General features: G+C 39.8%; 2 protein-coding genes across 5 annotated transcripts; one reads left to right on the top strand and one right to left on the bottom strand.

The window, feature by feature from the left end:
- Positions 1–203: 203 nt before the first annotated feature.
- Positions 204–880, bottom strand: LOC148863920 (uncharacterized). The gene has a single exon (XM_088977292.1). The coding sequence runs from the start codon at positions 795–797 to the stop codon at positions 405–407; it is 393 nt and encodes a 130-aa protein (XP_088833418.1). The 5' UTR covers positions 798–880; the 3' UTR covers positions 204–404.
- An 8347-nt stretch (positions 881–9227) lies between these two features.
- LOC148863921 (2-methoxy-6-polyprenyl-1,4-benzoquinol methylase, mitochondrial-like) lies at positions 9228–16514 on the top strand. 4 transcript variants are annotated; one of them, XM_088980977.1, is made up of 9 exons: positions 9228–9608; positions 10818–10944; positions 11092–11153; positions 13460–13618; positions 13712–13856; positions 14823–14894; positions 14998–15069; positions 15503–15611; positions 16203–16514. In XM_088980977.1, the coding sequence occupies exons 1-9, from the start codon at positions 9515–9517 to the stop codon at positions 16302–16304; spliced, it is 942 nt and encodes a 313-aa protein (XP_088837103.1). In that variant the 5' UTR covers positions 9228–9514; the 3' UTR covers positions 16305–16514. The 4 variants fall into 4 exon arrangements, with proteins under 4 accessions (XP_088837103.1, XP_088837104.1, XP_088837105.1 ...); XM_088980978.1 differs by having other exon boundaries at positions 14823–14891; XM_088980979.1 differs by lacking the exon at positions 14998–15069.
- Positions 16515–16817: the final 303 nt, after the last annotated feature.

A 16817-nucleotide genomic window follows, 5' to 3' on the forward strand; every position in this document is an offset into this window, starting at 1 on the left:
CCAAGAGTTTCTACTTCTGACAATACTCAACCTAGATGTCTAGTCAACTCATCTCTGCGTTATAAACCAATCAACAAGCCTTCCCGTATCAGGTGATGAATAGAACCCCCATCCAAATACGGAATCCAAATTTCAATCAATTTATTCCTCTGAACAACCAAAACTCAAACGAGATAGAAATTAAAGAAAATTTAACACCGGTATAGATCTATCAATGATCGATTGTATTAATCGGATACTGCGTATACAAATCAAAAGCACAAGTCTCACCAACCACAACAAGCTACCTCACTAAACATTGGAAGTCTCAAAAGAAAAAAAAAAAAAAAGGAAAAGGAAAAGGAAAATAAACAACAGAAAGCCTTATCTCGAATTCCACAAATTCCTTTATGGGTCTCCCCCCATCATTCCTGATTCTTCAACTTCTCGAGGCGCTGGTTGAGCTGATCGAGACGAACAAGCAGATGGGTAACCGAAAACAAGAGCCAGTAGAAGACGAGAGCAGAGGCAATCAAGAGGGCATTGCGTTGGCTCTTCATGATCGACTTCTGGTGACGGAGATGCTCGCTGGGAGTACAGGCTGCACCCTCGCAAGTCGGCCGAGTCTCGTACTTCCAGTAAATGTCCATTAACAGAAACAAACAGAACGGAACCACCGCCAGGAACGGCTTCAGGAGGTTCCGAGTCACCGCGGTGAGACCCTTACGGAGTCGTTCGAGACCCGGCAGCGTCAGCAGCACCAACATGATTGCTTCCGCGCCCGCGACATATCCAAGCACAACCCATTCCAACGCCATTTTTGCCTCCTAAGAAACCCTACCAGCGACAGATCTGAATTTGGTTTTCGATGATTCTCAGTGCGAGAGCAGAGGGCAAGAACAGAAAAAGGTGGAAGAAGGGAATTCAATTAATAGAATGGAGTTGGAGAAAAAAAGGAGTGTGAACATCACGAGGTGACACGTGGCACAATAAGATGTTTTGATTGACACTTTCCGGTCCGGCGGCACTGGAAAAAACCGTGTTTTTGTCTGGGTTTTTTTCGCTTTTATTCCTTCGGGAGCAAGGAAATGTAAGGTTCTCTGGTCGGTCGCCGGCCGGTCCAATGGAAAAAAGTAGGGTTATCATCAGCCGGGTCCGGACCGGGCTTAGCATACATATAATAACGGTTATAGACTTATAGTCTGTGCACGGGTCGGGTCTGGATAATGATGATTTATGACCCGAATCAGACAATCCCGGCCCACAAATTTCCGTGCCCGGGCAAGGATAGCTATTTTTCTTGTAAGCCCCGCTTGGCCTGGACCCGCACCAAGGCCGCATAGATTGCGGGCTGGGCTCGGACCAACCAAACCCTAAGGCAATCTTAGTATTTTAGGAAATATTTATGGCTATGTATCAAATATATATGGCATAACATATATGGTACATTTATATATATATATATATATATATATATATATATATATATTTAAATCTTGTTTGTAAAATTAAACTGAATGAAAATTCCAGATACTATATTTTGGGTCTAATGTCACTTTGGTTCCCGAATTTTAAAATGTGATAATTCAGTATTGGAATTTTCAAAACGTGATAAACCAGTACCTGTCATTAACTAGCTGTTAATCAGTTGTTAAGTGACATTTTAAAAATGTACAAATGCCCTTCAAGTGACATCTATTTTTCTTTGTCAACCATCCAAACATTGACAAAAAAATTAATAGTCCCAAATCCTTGTCAACCATCCACTCAAACATAACCCCAACTTTCTTGAATGGAAGAAACAAGGATTTAGGACTATTGATTTTTTGTCAACATTTAGATGGTTGATAAAGAAAATTAAATGACACTAAAATGACATTTATGTCCTTTTCAAATGTCATTTAACAACAGGTTAACTGTTGATTAATGATGGGTATTAGATTATCACGTTTCAAAAGTTTGGGTATTGAATTATCACATTTTAAAGTCTAGGAACAAAAGTGACACTAAGCACAAAGTACAGGATACTAATCGAAAATTCTCCCTTATTTATTTTTAATGTAATTTTATTAAGTAAAATTGGCAAGCCCGAATTCCTGACCTAGTTTGATCCAGGCTCAACCCATGATCTTCCTTAGCTCAGAACCTGTGTTTAAAATGTAAAATTATATATTGGGCCCAAGGCTGGCTCAGAAATTTCTGGGCCTGGGGCTGGTTGGCTCTGAAAAACGTTAGCCTAGTTTAGTAGGAAGGTTTGGGTCCATAAACCTTGGACCTGACCATAAGTGAATCCAACTCTAGACCTGGTTAACCAATATATATATATTGAAATTTATTAAAAGAGAAAGTATTTATTTATCTATATAAATATTGTGCAATAAAGTTTAGAGTTTAGTGCTTTTAAATAATACTATTAAACATGTAGGTGCATTTGCAGGTGGTAGTATCTCTAAGACAAAACTATTTGTAATTAATGGACAATTTCTGAATAGTTAAAAGTGGACAGTTTTTAGACAGGACAGTTATAACTGAGCAATTTCTAAAACGAGAGCAAATGACATATATGCCCTCTTTATGCCCATTGTATGTTTTTACAAAGGGGATAGAAAACATCAAATGAAAATTTCAGAAAGAATGGGCATTGGCTCTTTTTAGGTAGTATAGATATAGATTGTGCTAAATTTTCACACCTCCGATTAATTTTGATGATTTTGGGAGGTGGTCCAAATTTTCACACCCACCTAAACCCAATAAGACCTAGAATGATGCATAATAGGTGGTCCAAATTTAGAAAGATACAGACCTAGTTGAACCAGACCGGTCAACAATCTTTAATATTAATAAAAGTAGGGGGTGAAACTTGGGTGGGTTCAGCTTGGTTTAGAGCCAACCCAGGCCTAACCCATTTAGAAATTATAATTAGAAAGCTGGGTTGGGTTTAACAAGCTTGGTCCAAGCTTGGAATTAATAGCAGTTTGACCTTCCAGTTTGAATGGATCGGGCTGTTGAAATTTAAAAATAAAAAAAATTAAAAATTAAAAATAAAAAATGGCCAAAACCATTGTTTGAATAGATCGACGGTTTGACTGCCCACATCAGCGGACCATTGACCAAATCAATGATTTTTGGTAAAAAACGATTCAGAGGTGAAACAAAACCAATTGCCCAGCCGATTTTTGAGTCAAATGGTCCAACCATCTGTGTCATGATGGTTCAAAAACCATGCATTAAGCAGCATAATTGGGAGGGGAAAAAGGAAAATAATTAAAAGACCTTTTTTTTCTTATTAGCCATCCAAAACTAGGGTTGCAAATGGCTTGAATCCAATGAGATATGAATAAAAATCCAATTTTGATTATTTTATATTTGATCGGGATGGGTTTATTTTGGATTCGATTTGAATTTAGATTGTAATAGAATACTGAATAGTATTAATAAATTAAAATAAAAATTATCAAAATATTTTATATTACTATAGCTAATACAACGAACTAAAAATGAATTTAATGTTGTATTTCGTGAATAAAATGAATTGAAAATAACTTGTATGAAACTTGATTCCATGACATTTTAGTAAAACTACAACATTCAAACCAACTTTACCAATAAATATAATATAAATTTTAAGTATATATGAATGTAAATGTGTAAATCAAAGATCCAATTATAGACGGGCTGAATTTGAATCACCCTTTAACCGGATCAAATTTGAATAAAAAATCGAGCTAAAAATGTTCATTTGGGATTACTTTTAATATATGCAAATATGTCACCAAATATGCCTCCATTTTTTTAGTCGAAAGAAGATGAAAATCTCTAGCAGTTATATTTTTTTTTATAAACTTGAAAGTCAGTCACCAGACGCGGGGGTGCAAATTTATAAGAATTTCCGAGAGGTTAACCAGGCGGCAGACCAGCTTGCTCGCAAAGCTTACTCTTTCTCTACTCCTTTAGATTTTATTTTTCCTTCTCTTCTTCTTATTTATTTTGTTGATTTTTGGGGATATACTACCCCTGGCCCGTTGTGTGTAGCATGGTTTTTAAAAACAAACATGTGACAGAATTGGTCAGGGGTCTAGTTATCGGTTTGAACGGTCTGACCGTTCGACTCAAACAGTTGGCCCATTCTGACAAAAAAATAAAAATAATTTAAAAAATTAGAAAACGGTCAAAACCATTCAAACGGTTAATTGGCCGGTTCAGCGGTTTGCTGATCAAAATCAATGGTTTTGAGGGAAAAAGCGGTTTTGAATGAAAATGAAACCGATCAGGTGACTAATTCCCGGTTTTCCAATCTGACCATACGGTCCGGTCCGATTTTGAAAACAGTGGTGTATAGTACACTTTTATTATTAAAAAAAAAAACAAAACAAAACAAAAAACATGGCATTGGGTCTGGGCCCATTCAAATTTTGGCAAAATCGCAACCCGAATCCACCCAAATTGCAGCCCCAAACAAATGCCCCTCCCAAGCCATATGCCATCCAATAATGGTTTCCTATTGAAATTTTGTATGGATGTCAAACTTTGAATGACATTCCAACCCCTAGTTGTACCCAAAATTTGCAAGTGGTTTATTCAGAAAATGAGGTTCAATATGAATGGATTTTATTTGTCAAGAATCTATTAATTTGGCCACATAAAAAAAAAAAAAAAGTGGCTCACCACAGATAGGGCATTTTTGGCATTAGATTTTTTTTCTCCACAAACAAGTATCTCAATTGCAAAGAAGCAATGAGATTCTGGTAAAGGAGTAGTTGTGTTCTTTATATACATACGTTTGTCATTAGCTAGTTGGGGGCTAATCGGATATTCCCGCTATTTACAAATCGAATATCATCTACATCTACATAGTATATCTGTATTTGTTTGGCGTTGATACTGCATACAATACTACTTTTACTGTTGATGTGTGGGTTGGAAATACTGTTTTTTGAGAAAATAGTGTCTTTTTCTAGTTTAAAAATGTTGTTGTCAGGTAAAACGTTTTCTGAACCAACATCAACACTTTCTGATGAAGGAAGATTTGGCCCGACCTCGTAGTTATGCAATACATGGCAAAGGAAACAGCTCGGCACAACAGCATGCCTAAGGCACGAGCATCAAAGGGAGGAACCAGCGGTCCGAACTCCCTACCAGTAGTCCGAACTCCCTATTAGGAGCCCGAACTCTCCCTTGGGCCCCGAGCCACTCAAAGGACAGTAACCCGAACTGGCCTGCCCTATGGCAGTTCGGGAAACTCCAAACTGGCCTGCCTTGTGGCAGTTCGGGACACACTCTTCGAGCTGGCCTACCTTGTGGCAGTTCGAGACACACTCTCCAAACTAGCCTGCCTTATGGCAGTTCGGGACACACCTCCGAACTCAAGAGGAAGTTTGTATCCAGGACGCCAAACTGAACAAACCATACCATGCCTGACACCGAGGAAGTTCGTATCCAGGGGCGGCGCACCTGATTGAATTGGGATCTGACGCTTGACGGCCGCACTTCAAACGGCCACCTGCCACCGCTACCTGACACCGCCATCTCCAGTTACAGAGACGGCTCCGACAAGGAGCAGTGACAGTTCTGTCCCAGTAGAAAGGATGACACCCGAACTGGCCGAAACATAGAAGTAATCATACCCGACTAGACAGAAGCCTCGGAGTGAGTGCGTGAAGTGATTATAAAAGGCCCCCTACCCCCAACAACAAGGTATGTGAACTTTGCGCCATCTGGTCTTTATCTTGCCTTTGAGAGAATACTAACTTGAGCTTCAAAGTTATCTCACCGGGTTCCCCCCGAAGTTCCCTCATCTTCTCCGTTTCAGGCTCCCCATTGCTCCAGTCAGAGGCAAAGTCGTTGACAGCTAGGACCGGTCGGATTGCACACCATTAATTGGCGTCGTCTGTGGGAATGCTTCTAAAATCCTCCCTCTAAATCTCTATTACCTCTCTTACCTACTCTTCTTCCAAAAAACTCCAGCACCCATGGCTTCCTCCAACAATGCCGGACGTGGCACAAAAACGACCACCGGGGAGCAACTCCAAGTACCCGTGGTGTACATTGGGCAGTTCACCATCCCTCTTTCAGTGGATGGGATCCCCAGCTTGAATGCGCCACAAGTAGTGGCGCCCCTGAACCTTCCTTCCTTGAACACCCCTCTTCCACTCCCTATCGAAACAACCTTCGCTAAACCAACTGTTGTCCCAGTGGCGACCTGCCAGAACCAGCTGGACGACCTAATGCAATGCATGCGGGCAATGCAGGCCCAAATGCAACAATTCCAGCAACATCAACTCTAGCAGCACCAGGTACTACACCACCTCTCCTAACACCATTATCAGCAGTAGTTCCCTCAGCTACCCCTAAACCAGTCACTACTTCCCCCCCGGCACCTTGTCCCGAAGCCGGTTAAGGCCTCCCCTCAAGGTGGACGCCCTCACTGAGGAGAAGCTTCCCAACTCCAGAACCCCCTAATAGCCAGGCCTCATCCCCAAGCCAAAAGCAAAGAAAAATTACCCCCGCCTCGCAGCTCGCAGGTGGGTCGGGAACCTCACCCACAAAGTCAGCACCTCGGCGCTCCAAGCCTGAGTTCCCACTCATGGAGAACGGGTTCAGCGCCCTAGCAGCAGACCAACATTCTAGGCCCATCGAGCTCGGCAACACGGAGGCCAGCAACACCAGCACCACGCCCGCTCAACGAAGGCGCTGACGAAGTCACCAAACTGCTACCCGTGTCCTACCCGAGCTCAGAGGCAAGGAAGAGACGAGCTCGGACGAGGTAAAAATTGTCCCAATTCTCTTAGTTCCTTCCCCCCTCGCATCAGAACTCCTAGCAGTCCCCATGCTCAGAGACTTCAAGCTTCCATCTTTGGACAAGTATGATGGGTCCTTTGACCCCAACGACCACGTCGACGCTTTCCAGTCACAAATGCACCTCGCTAGAGCCAGCAAATCATGCATGTGCATGGCATTCACCACCACCTTCAGCGGGGTGGCCCGCACCTGGTACCGAAACTTAGCCCCGGGGTCAATAAGAAGTTGGGCCCAGTTCGTGCAGATCTTCACCGCACACTTCGTTACCAGCAAGCGGTGCCCTAGAATCGAGAAAAGTATCTTCGGGGTAGTCCAGAGGGAAGGGGAATCCATCCAAAGCTACATCAAGCGGTTCAATGAAGCATGCTTGCAGATACCGCGATTAGACCCTGTGGTACAGCTCGCAGCGGCCAAGAGAGGGGTAACGCATAAGGAGTTCAAATGGCACATGGTGGCTAGCCAACCAATGATTGTGGCCAATTTCCTCAAGCTCGCGGACAAGTTCATGAGAACAGAGGAAGAAATCAACCAAAGAACCAAAGGCGGGGTCGAGAAAAGAAAAGGCAAAGGTGAGCCCTCCAACCCAGGTGATAGAAGCAGCCAGGCCCAAGAAGCGAAGCCAAGCCAACCATCCCGAGCTCCCTTAACAGTTCAGACGGATTACACGCCGTTGAACACAAGGCGGACCGAGATCTTGATGACGATCAAGGATGCCCCCTACGTAAAATGGCCACCTCGCTTAAAGAGTAATCCAAACGAGAGAAATAAAAATATATACTGTAGTTCTCATAGAGATCACGGTCATAGTACCGAACAATGTAATAATCTCTGGGATGAGATAGAGGGACTCATCCGCCGCGGACACTTGAGAAATTTTGTACAAAATGACAATAATAATAAAGTAGGTCGGCAAGGGGAGCTCGGAAAGGATGCCCCCCGAGTCCAGCAGCAGACCGGTCGAAGCCTTGCAGCGACCGCCTCCATAAGAGAGGCCAGTTCGGGGAACCATCCATGTGATAGTGGGAGGTTCGGTGGTAGCGGGATGCACTTCGGTAGCATCTCGGAAGACGATGTGCGAGGTGTCCACTACCCCCACGATGATGCGCTCGCCATAAAACTAAGGACCAACGATTTCGAAGTCCGACGCGTACTTGTGGACTCATGCAGTTCGGCAGACATCCTCTTCAAATCAACGTTTGACCAACTACAGTTGCAGAGAAGCGAGTTGAAGCCCGCAAGCACTCCTCTGGTGGGCTTCAGCGGAGAGGAAGTCAGGCCCCTAGGGAAGATAACAGTACCTGTGGAAGTTGATACATGGCCTTGCGCGGTCAGACTCAACCACGATTTCTTGGTGGTCGCGACCCCCTCCCCATACTTGTTACGGTTCAGCTCAAATGGGTGTTTTCCCCACCTCACCTCACGCAAAAAATATTATTTTATTGTAATTATCATATTATTTATGAATAAGATGTATTAGCGGCTTGGAATTTTGAGTATGACCATTGAATGGAACTAGCCCATGTACATAAGATAATAAAGGGCCCATTTGGTGCATCTTTTTGGGAAGATCTTCTGTGGTTCTAACGGTCAAAAAGTGCATTGAGTTTTTGCATGAAGATTTTAGCAGCCCGAAGCATGTTCGATAGATGCATATTTTTTCGTGTGTCTTTCTATGTCTTTTTGTGTGAGAATAAAATGCAAAAAACGTAAAGTTTCATTTGGAGCTTTTCGAAATTAGCCCAAAATGGGATTTTTGCATCTTTTCAATGTTTCGGTTTTTGGTGCCTAGATCTTCACACCAAATGGAAATAGGCTGAAAATTGGTTTGCCGGACTTGTAAACAGTCAAAAGATTGTGCGGAAAGATGTGCCAAATGGGCCTAAAAGCTTCCCAACTCCTAAGAATTTTGGACAATTGCATTCTTCTAACCATCAAATGAATGGATCTTTTAGGCTCAATTTGGAAGGAGTACAAATGTAAATATGTATATTGCAAAACCTTATGTTTTGTATTAGGGAAAATTTTTGATTAATACCCTTTACTTTGGGCTTAATGCCACTTTGGTCTCCAAATTTTAAAATGCAATAATTTAGTATCTAAACTTTTAAAGCGTGATAATCTAGTGCCTACCGTGTGCCAATCCAGTGCCTACATTTAAAAAAAGACATAAATGCCCTTTAAGTGTTATTTAATTTTCTTTATCAACCATTTAAACGTTGACAAAAAAAAAATAAATGACATTCAAAGGGCATTTGTGTCTTTTTCAAATGCCACTTAGTGGTTAATTAACTAATTAATGGTAGGTATTGGATTGTCATGTTTTGAAAGTTTCGTTATTAAATTGTCACACTTTAAAGTTAGGGACCAAAGTGGCAACAACAAAAAAAAAGGGATAATGATGATTCAACCCAAAGTCAGAATTTGTAAGCCCAGAGTACGTTGAGGTAGGTGCCAACTTGAAATTAATGCCAATTCAGAAATCTGCATTGGGCATATTCTTAATTCCCGTTTCAGTTTCCATACATATGAGGTTATGGAACAAATACAATTAGAATCAAACTCCAATTCCCGTCTCACCCACAGTAGGTGATTCCGATTTTGATTGCATGGGATTTCGATTTTCAAAATCAATTCCCATCCTGACCGCAAACCAAACAGATCCTAAGAAACTGTACAAAGCCCAGCAAGAGGTTTGCTGTTGCGCTGTAACCGGCAAGGGGTCCGAGTTGAAACAGCCATGGCGTTGAGAATGACTACGAGGAATATGGGGAGTAATCTCTCCTTCATGCTCTCTCGAACTTCTTTTCTGCACTCTCATGCTACCAGTTTTGGTACGTATTCTTTCTTCTTCTTTTTGTCTCTCGCCTTAAAGCAAATGGAATTAGATTCATCTCCTCAGAAATGCTTCACAGATGTATATAAGAATGATTTAAGAATCGAGCAGCCAAAATTGCAATTTGGTGTATTCAATATTTGAAGGATCTCATAAGTCTTAAGTGAATTATTTGCCTATTCCGGATAACATTATGAAGACTTCGCTCTCCTGATCGTTGTATTAGAAACATTTTTCTTTTTTCTTCCCAGATTATAGTTTTCAAATATTTGGGACTTCTAAAGGATACCCATTTCTTTGTTTTCTGTATATGTGGTGATTGTCATGTGTTTAGTTTCAATTACTATTCTATTTTAGATTAAAAATGCGAGAGCAATAAACAGAAATTAGCTACGCTCTGCATTTGAATTATGCATCTACTTTTGATCCAACACAAATGCTGAGAGGAGAAACCGTACCATGAGTTGAGCTTTCTTTAACGTCTCAAACAAGGGGAAAAAGAGTTTAAGCCTTCTTTCTTTGTTAATTTTTAAGGTGCATGGATGCGTTCTGAGGTCATTTCAAATTTCTAACGTTGATAAAAATAGAGAAGTGCATTAGAGTTGGGCAAACCTCAGTCATATGAAAGAGCAAGAACCCATATTTTATCAGCATGATTTTGTGACATGGCTCAAACTTCTTTTCTTTCTAAATTCGGAGGAAAGAAATACCTAGTTTCTTAGTTTTTCGTGAGAATAATAATGCACCATGTAACACAACAGCTTGTAGTGGATCTCTGATTATTGAAGATTTTATGCAGCTGAGTTTATTTTAATGGAATAAAAATGCTTACATAACTATTTTTTCCTTTGCTCCCTTATTTCATATTCTTTGTGGGGTGCTAAGAAATTTCTACTTGGTTGGAAATATATATATATATACATTCATGTTTGGTAACAAGATAAACTAATGGGTGTTTCGTATTTACTTGATGCACTTCTAAATATTTAGATATATGTTTCATGCAAGAAGGCCTTTAAGCTTATAGACGAGACTACTAGACTTATGCCCCTTTGCTCAAGGGTATTATCTGAAAGTGTTTGGTGTTTCCTATTATTCATTATCCATAAAAATTAAAATTAGTTCCTCCTTAAATTTTCTGCAAATCAGCCTGTTTCTTATTTAAAACTTTGAACTTATAGTAACTAAACTGAGTTATGTTTTGCAGGATTCAAGGAAGTAAAGGAAGAAGAAAAGAGTAAATTGGTCGGTAATGTTTTCAGCAGTGTTGCTCAAAACTATGATCTTATGAATGATTTAATGAGTGCTGGGTTACATAGATTATGGAAAGATAGGTTAGATTCTTTATGAAGTACCTGGATTGCATCTTAAGTTCTTAATGTATAATGTATCCTTTAGTTGTCTGCATTTTTTTTATATTTCTTTTGTCAAATATATATATATATATATATATATATATATATATATATTTTTTTTTTCAGGTTGGTTTCCAAACTGCATCCATTTCCTGGAATGAAGCATCTAGATGTGGCTGGTGGAACAGGTTAGCTTACTTTGTGTGACCATTTAGGTAGACAAATTAAAAGATTTATATGGACAAAGAAAACGCAGAGGAAGAAAACAGTCTTTTACTATTAAATAAGTAAAACAAAGGCAGCTTAGTAAAAAATAAAACAGGAAAAAGAAAAAGAAAGTAGAATAGAAATGGAATCAGAGCAAGGTCCACAAGCAATTCACCTTGGAAAGCCATGATTTGCTTCCAGTCTTCTCCCCACTTTTCAGGTATGATTTGAATTATGGCAATTGCATAAAATTCTGGGAACAAACTTGGGTGGGGAATGTTCCACATAAGGACCAGTTTCCTTCTTTGTATGCTCTCTCTAACTTTAAAAATAAGCCAATTTCTTTTTTCATCACCTGTTCCTCCTCCAGTCCTGGGTTTTGGTGGAACCTGGGCTTGAGGAGGGCTGTGAGGGACTTTGACTTACACAGTGTTTTGAGCCTCCTTGACCTTCTATAATGTTTTCATTGACCCCTCTAAGGTGGACTCTAGAACTTGGACCCTAACCCCCATGGGCTCTTTTTCCTGTGCTTCCTTCTTCAAAGTCTTATGTCAGTCCACCAGTCCTACAACCTCTCCTTTCCCGGTTAATGAGGTTTGGTGCAAACCAATTCCTCCTAGGGTTGGTAGTTTTTGTTGGGAAGCCTATCTGGAAAGATTCAATACTGGTGATTTGCTTCAAAAGAAGAAACCCAATACATGCTTGTCACCTCATTGATGTGTTCTCTGCAAAGTGGATGGGGAGACTGATTTTCACTTACTGGTGTCGTGCCAATTTGCAAAGTCAATTTGGGAATGGGCTTTTTCTCTTTTTGGGCACAGGTAGAACCCTCCATCAGATTTGCAGAGCCTATTTTCCCCTTCTTTTTTCAGGTGGCACATGAAAAGGGGAAGGACTATGTGGAGAGGACTGAGGGCTGCAATATGCTGGTCTTTATGGGAAGAACGAAATCTTAGAATCTTCTCTGAAGAAGAGAGAAGGGCTGAAGAATCGAGGGTTGTGATCCATGTCAGGGTTGTACAGTGGCTGAAATCTTTAGAGCTATTCACAGACTACACAATGGATGACATGTTGAGGAAGTGGGATGAGATTGCAAACTGCATGAAGTCCAAATCAGTTGTGAAGGTGTCTTGGACCCCCCACCTGCTAGATTCCTAAAATTGAACTTTGATGGGAGCTGTAGGGGGAATCTTGGACAATCAGGGATTGGGAGTGTTTTTAGGGATGAGAACGGGGTCTTTTTTGCCATGTTCTCAGGTCCGATTGGAGTGGGGGATTCTCTTAGAGCTGAGATCTTTGCAGTTATGGAAGGAGTTCAGAAAGCTAAGGAGATGGATGTCAGAAAATTCATAATTGAAGGGGACTCGGAGGTGGTGATAGGGTGGTTGAGGAAAGACCATTGTGGATTATAGAAATACAATAATGAGAAGAGAAAATTCAAGTGGCTGGTGTGGGAAATGGAAATCAGGATGAGTTGGGTTAAAAGAACAGCTAACTCTGTAGCTGATGGGCTAGCTAAACATGGGATAGAAAGGGATGTAATGTTTTGGGCTAAGTTGTAACTAAATTGCTTCTTCTTTTCCTTTTCTTTCTTTGAAGACTTAAGTTGTTTTTGGAAGATAAGAGTGTTTGTCTTCCTTGCTGTAACTATTCTTGTGATATTTTAATAAAATTGCTGAAGTTGTTATTGATAAAAAAAATGAAATGAAATAAACATTGAATAAGTCCTTTGTCATGGGTTGCAGTGCTTTCAATCCCACAATCTCTGTTGTTCAACCCACAATTGTGTGGGTGTCCATAAGTTATTCGTGTTTATAAAATGACAATCTGGATCTTTCAAATGCTATGGGAGTTTTTAAAAAATTCACCCCTCTACACAACTGCTTGCTATGGCATTTGCTTTTTAAATATTATGGCTCTACTTTATTTTTTATCAGAAGAACCTAATGTTGCTAATGTGCTTGGACAAAACTTGCATTGTCATCCCTAACATCTGATTCATCCTCACCCCGGGCTTTCCAATTTCATTTGGAAATAATGTGCAATCTATGGATAGGATAGAAATTAAATATAGTTCCAAACTATTTCAGCACTACTGAACATTAAAGAAAAAGAAGGTAGGAAATTAAGTATTGGTCTTTATAAAGGAACAAATTAATGCTCTGTATCTTGATTGTACTCCTGATATTACCCCAGGTGAATGGGGCCATGCGAATGGATATATCACGAGTTTCTGTCCAATTATTTCTTTGATATTTTTGGATTGAAAATTTCTTTGATTTTGCAGGGGATGTTGCATTCAGGATTATTGACACTATTAACAGCGTCAGTAGAACAGCCATTCAGGATGGTCTTGAAGATGAACTACGGAATGAAACTCGAGTTTATGTATGTGACATCAACCCAAACATGCTTAATGTTGGAAAAAAGCGGGCTGTAGAGAGAGGTAAAGTATAACAAATTATCTCAAATATCAAAATTTTGTTCATATATGACCTGTTCTTGAATAAGACTGAAATTCATATTCTGATGTATCCAGGGCTTGGAGAAGACCCTTCCCTTATATGGGTGGAAGGAAATGCAGAAACCTTGAGTTTTGAAGATGGTTCAATGGATGGTTATACAATTGCTTTTGGAATTAGGAATGTCACACACATAGATAAAGCTCTTGCTGAAGCATACAGGTAATCCCTGGTATTATTTCTATTTAAACTCTGGACGAGTAATGCAGTAATTGCTGAAATGGATAATTGGATAAGTAGTTCTGCAATGTGCACGAATACTAGTAGAAATGGATTCTGATGTTCCTGACACCACACAAAACTTGATAAGTGAGATGACCACATGAAACTGAGAGAAGGGGAAAGCTAAGAACTTCTTCAGAAGAGAAAAGTCTGCATCTTCCCTAACTAATGCGAACCTGTAACACATGTAAGTAGAGAAAGGACCCACAAATGGATAGATCCAGACTTTGGTTTTGTTGACATCTATGTGATGTCGTGGGTTATGAAGGAATTGACATCCTAATGTTTTCTCCCAGTCCATAAATATGGGACCAATCAAATACTTCTCATTTGGTTTTGTTGCCTTCTTAATCCAGGTCATAGTAGAGATCCATCTTGTGGGTTTCCTAGTATTCCATCATGATCCCTTGCTAGTAAGTGCATAGTAACCATACAATGACCGGCTTTCTTCTTTTTCCTTTTACTTATTTTGGGCCATGACAAACATCTTCTCTCACCATCTGAAAGAATAACTCAATGGTTATGGACCATTGGGTTGACCATTCAAACCAGAAGACCTCAGCTGAGACTGGTCTAGTGGTCATTCCCAACACTCTCGCATGCATATGTGCCTATGGTATGGGTATATAATATGATACTTCTTCAGAGGATACCAATGTGCATCGCTTAATAAATAAATTTCTTGGGATTCTTATTAGAAGTTGGAGAGAATATTTTCCAAAACCAAGGATGACATACATCAGATATTGAGTCTGTCTTGAGTAGCTAAGCCATTCCACCAAATCTTTTGTTAAGTTTTTTAGACAACTTTATTTCTTTAATAATTTCTGATGATTGTAAAATCTGTGCTTTATTTCATTTATTTTCATGTGAGTGTTGGTGTTTTTTGCCTTCTTTTATTTTCAGAGTACTAAAACGAGGAGGAAGATTCCTTTGCCTTGAGCTGAGTCATGTTGATACACCTATCTTTAAGGAGTTGTAACTTTATTTCTTTAATAATTTCTGATGATTGTAAAATCTGTGCTTTATTTCATTTATTCTCATGTGAGTGTTGGTGTTTTTTGCCTTCTTTTATTTTCAGAGTACTAAAACGAGGAGGAAGATTCCTTTGCCTTGAGCTGAGTCATGTTGATACACCTATCTTTAAGGAGTTGTAAGCATCTCTGACCTAATTAAGAGGTTAACTCCAGCAGTCGAGCATATAGCATAAATAAATTAAGCCAAGTGCTTGGGCTTCTGTGCAGTTTTGTATAATAATATGACAAATCAAGGTGGTGGACTAAGGCCTGCAGTGTCCTTGTTTTTTAATAAAATGTTTTTGGTGGTAGGATTTGTAACAATGCACGGGCAAAGCATCCACTGGCCACATGCTTACCTAGGTGTATTTGGTTTGTTGAATCCTCTAAAATGGGGGAAACCTGTAACGAACTGAGCTTGCTTTCTATAAAACGTAAAAGATAATTTGCATAAACAATTGGAACTTGGTTCTATTCTATCCCCTTGCCTGATGAAACTTCTTAGTTCTGCTTCTTTGTATGTTCTCATCTACCCTTATCACTTTTAGAATTTTCCTATTTCTTCTGCAGATTCGATTACTATTCATTTTCAGTTATTCCGGCAATAGGAGAGCTTGTTGCAGGGGATCGGGCGTCTTACCAGTACTTGGTAGAGAGCATCCGCCGGTTTCCCTCCCAGGTTAATCCTGAATTCCTTGATACACTGCATTCCCTTTCACAGGCATGCACATTTTCACATGCATTATACCATGTGCAAGCTATCTACATATTTATTTCTGTTATTCTGTAGAATGTATCAATGTAATGAACATTGAAATAACAAGTTAGCTAGAATTAAGGACCCATTGAAGGAAGTTGATCTTTATGAATGACATACACCATTAGGGACCTTTTCCCCCAAAGAAAATGTCGGAGCCATGGTGAGCAGCAGCCAATAAAGATTGTACTCTCATTTTATTACACCTTTTATTTTTTCTGTTTCTCCTTCTAGAGTTATGCATACGATAACTGGCTGTATTGACTGCTCTCCATGAGAGTCTCTAGAGTTAATACATCATCCAGGCCTCGTTCACACATTTCACAGCCAAGAAAATCTCTTCCTCACTTCAACCAGGATTTTTTTCCCATTCCCATTACTAGAACAGTAAAGTGGAGCTCTAGTCTGAGCTCTTCTTGTCACAGGCAGATGTTGGGGCCCATGTTTTTGTCCTTTCATCTTATATAATCTCTTTTTTTTTTTTTTTTGATTTTGGATGTTCTTCAAGTGCAGGGAATGTTTGCTTCTATGATTGCAGAAGCTGGGTTTCAGAAGGTTGAATTTGAAAATCTCGTAGGAGGTGTTGTTGCCATCCATTCTGGATTGAGATTTTAGTGGTGTCAAGTTCTATGAAGGCTTGCCCTCAATCCGGCTTGTTTATCTGTCTGCTAGTTTCCAGCAGAAGGAATTTTTGTTGACAAAGGAGTATTAATTGGTTTTCCATTTGTTAATACTTCAGCTCCTGACATAAGAGCAATTTATTTATGTATACACCCTTTTGAAATATTTTGGTTAGAGTAACGGGTCATTATCCTGTATTTATAATTCCTTGAATAACGGTCCCAGTGCTTCATTTTTTAAGCGTCCTATAGTCGAATTCATTAAGTTGGTTCCTTCAAATAAGGTGTTAATATGCAACCAAAAAGAAATAAATAATGATAATGCATTCACATGATCAATTTAGCCTGTGGCTCTCCCTTTTCTTTTCAACAATAGGTATGACCTGAGCTTTCGCCCTTAGCCATTTCTCTGTTACAACTCACAACCAAAGGTTTTTACTTTTTACTTTCAAATGGAACGGTTCCTCCTACTGCAATATAGTGGGCTGGCCATTCGATTGGTGCAGGC

The sequence above is a fragment of the Nelumbo lutea genome, chromosome 3 (genome assembly GCF_056320005.1).
Source record: "Nelumbo lutea isolate HS-2025 chromosome 3, American lotus-T2T, whole genome shotgun sequence".
NCBI classification, from domain to species: Eukaryota; Viridiplantae; Streptophyta; class Magnoliopsida; order Proteales; family Nelumbonaceae; genus Nelumbo; species Nelumbo lutea.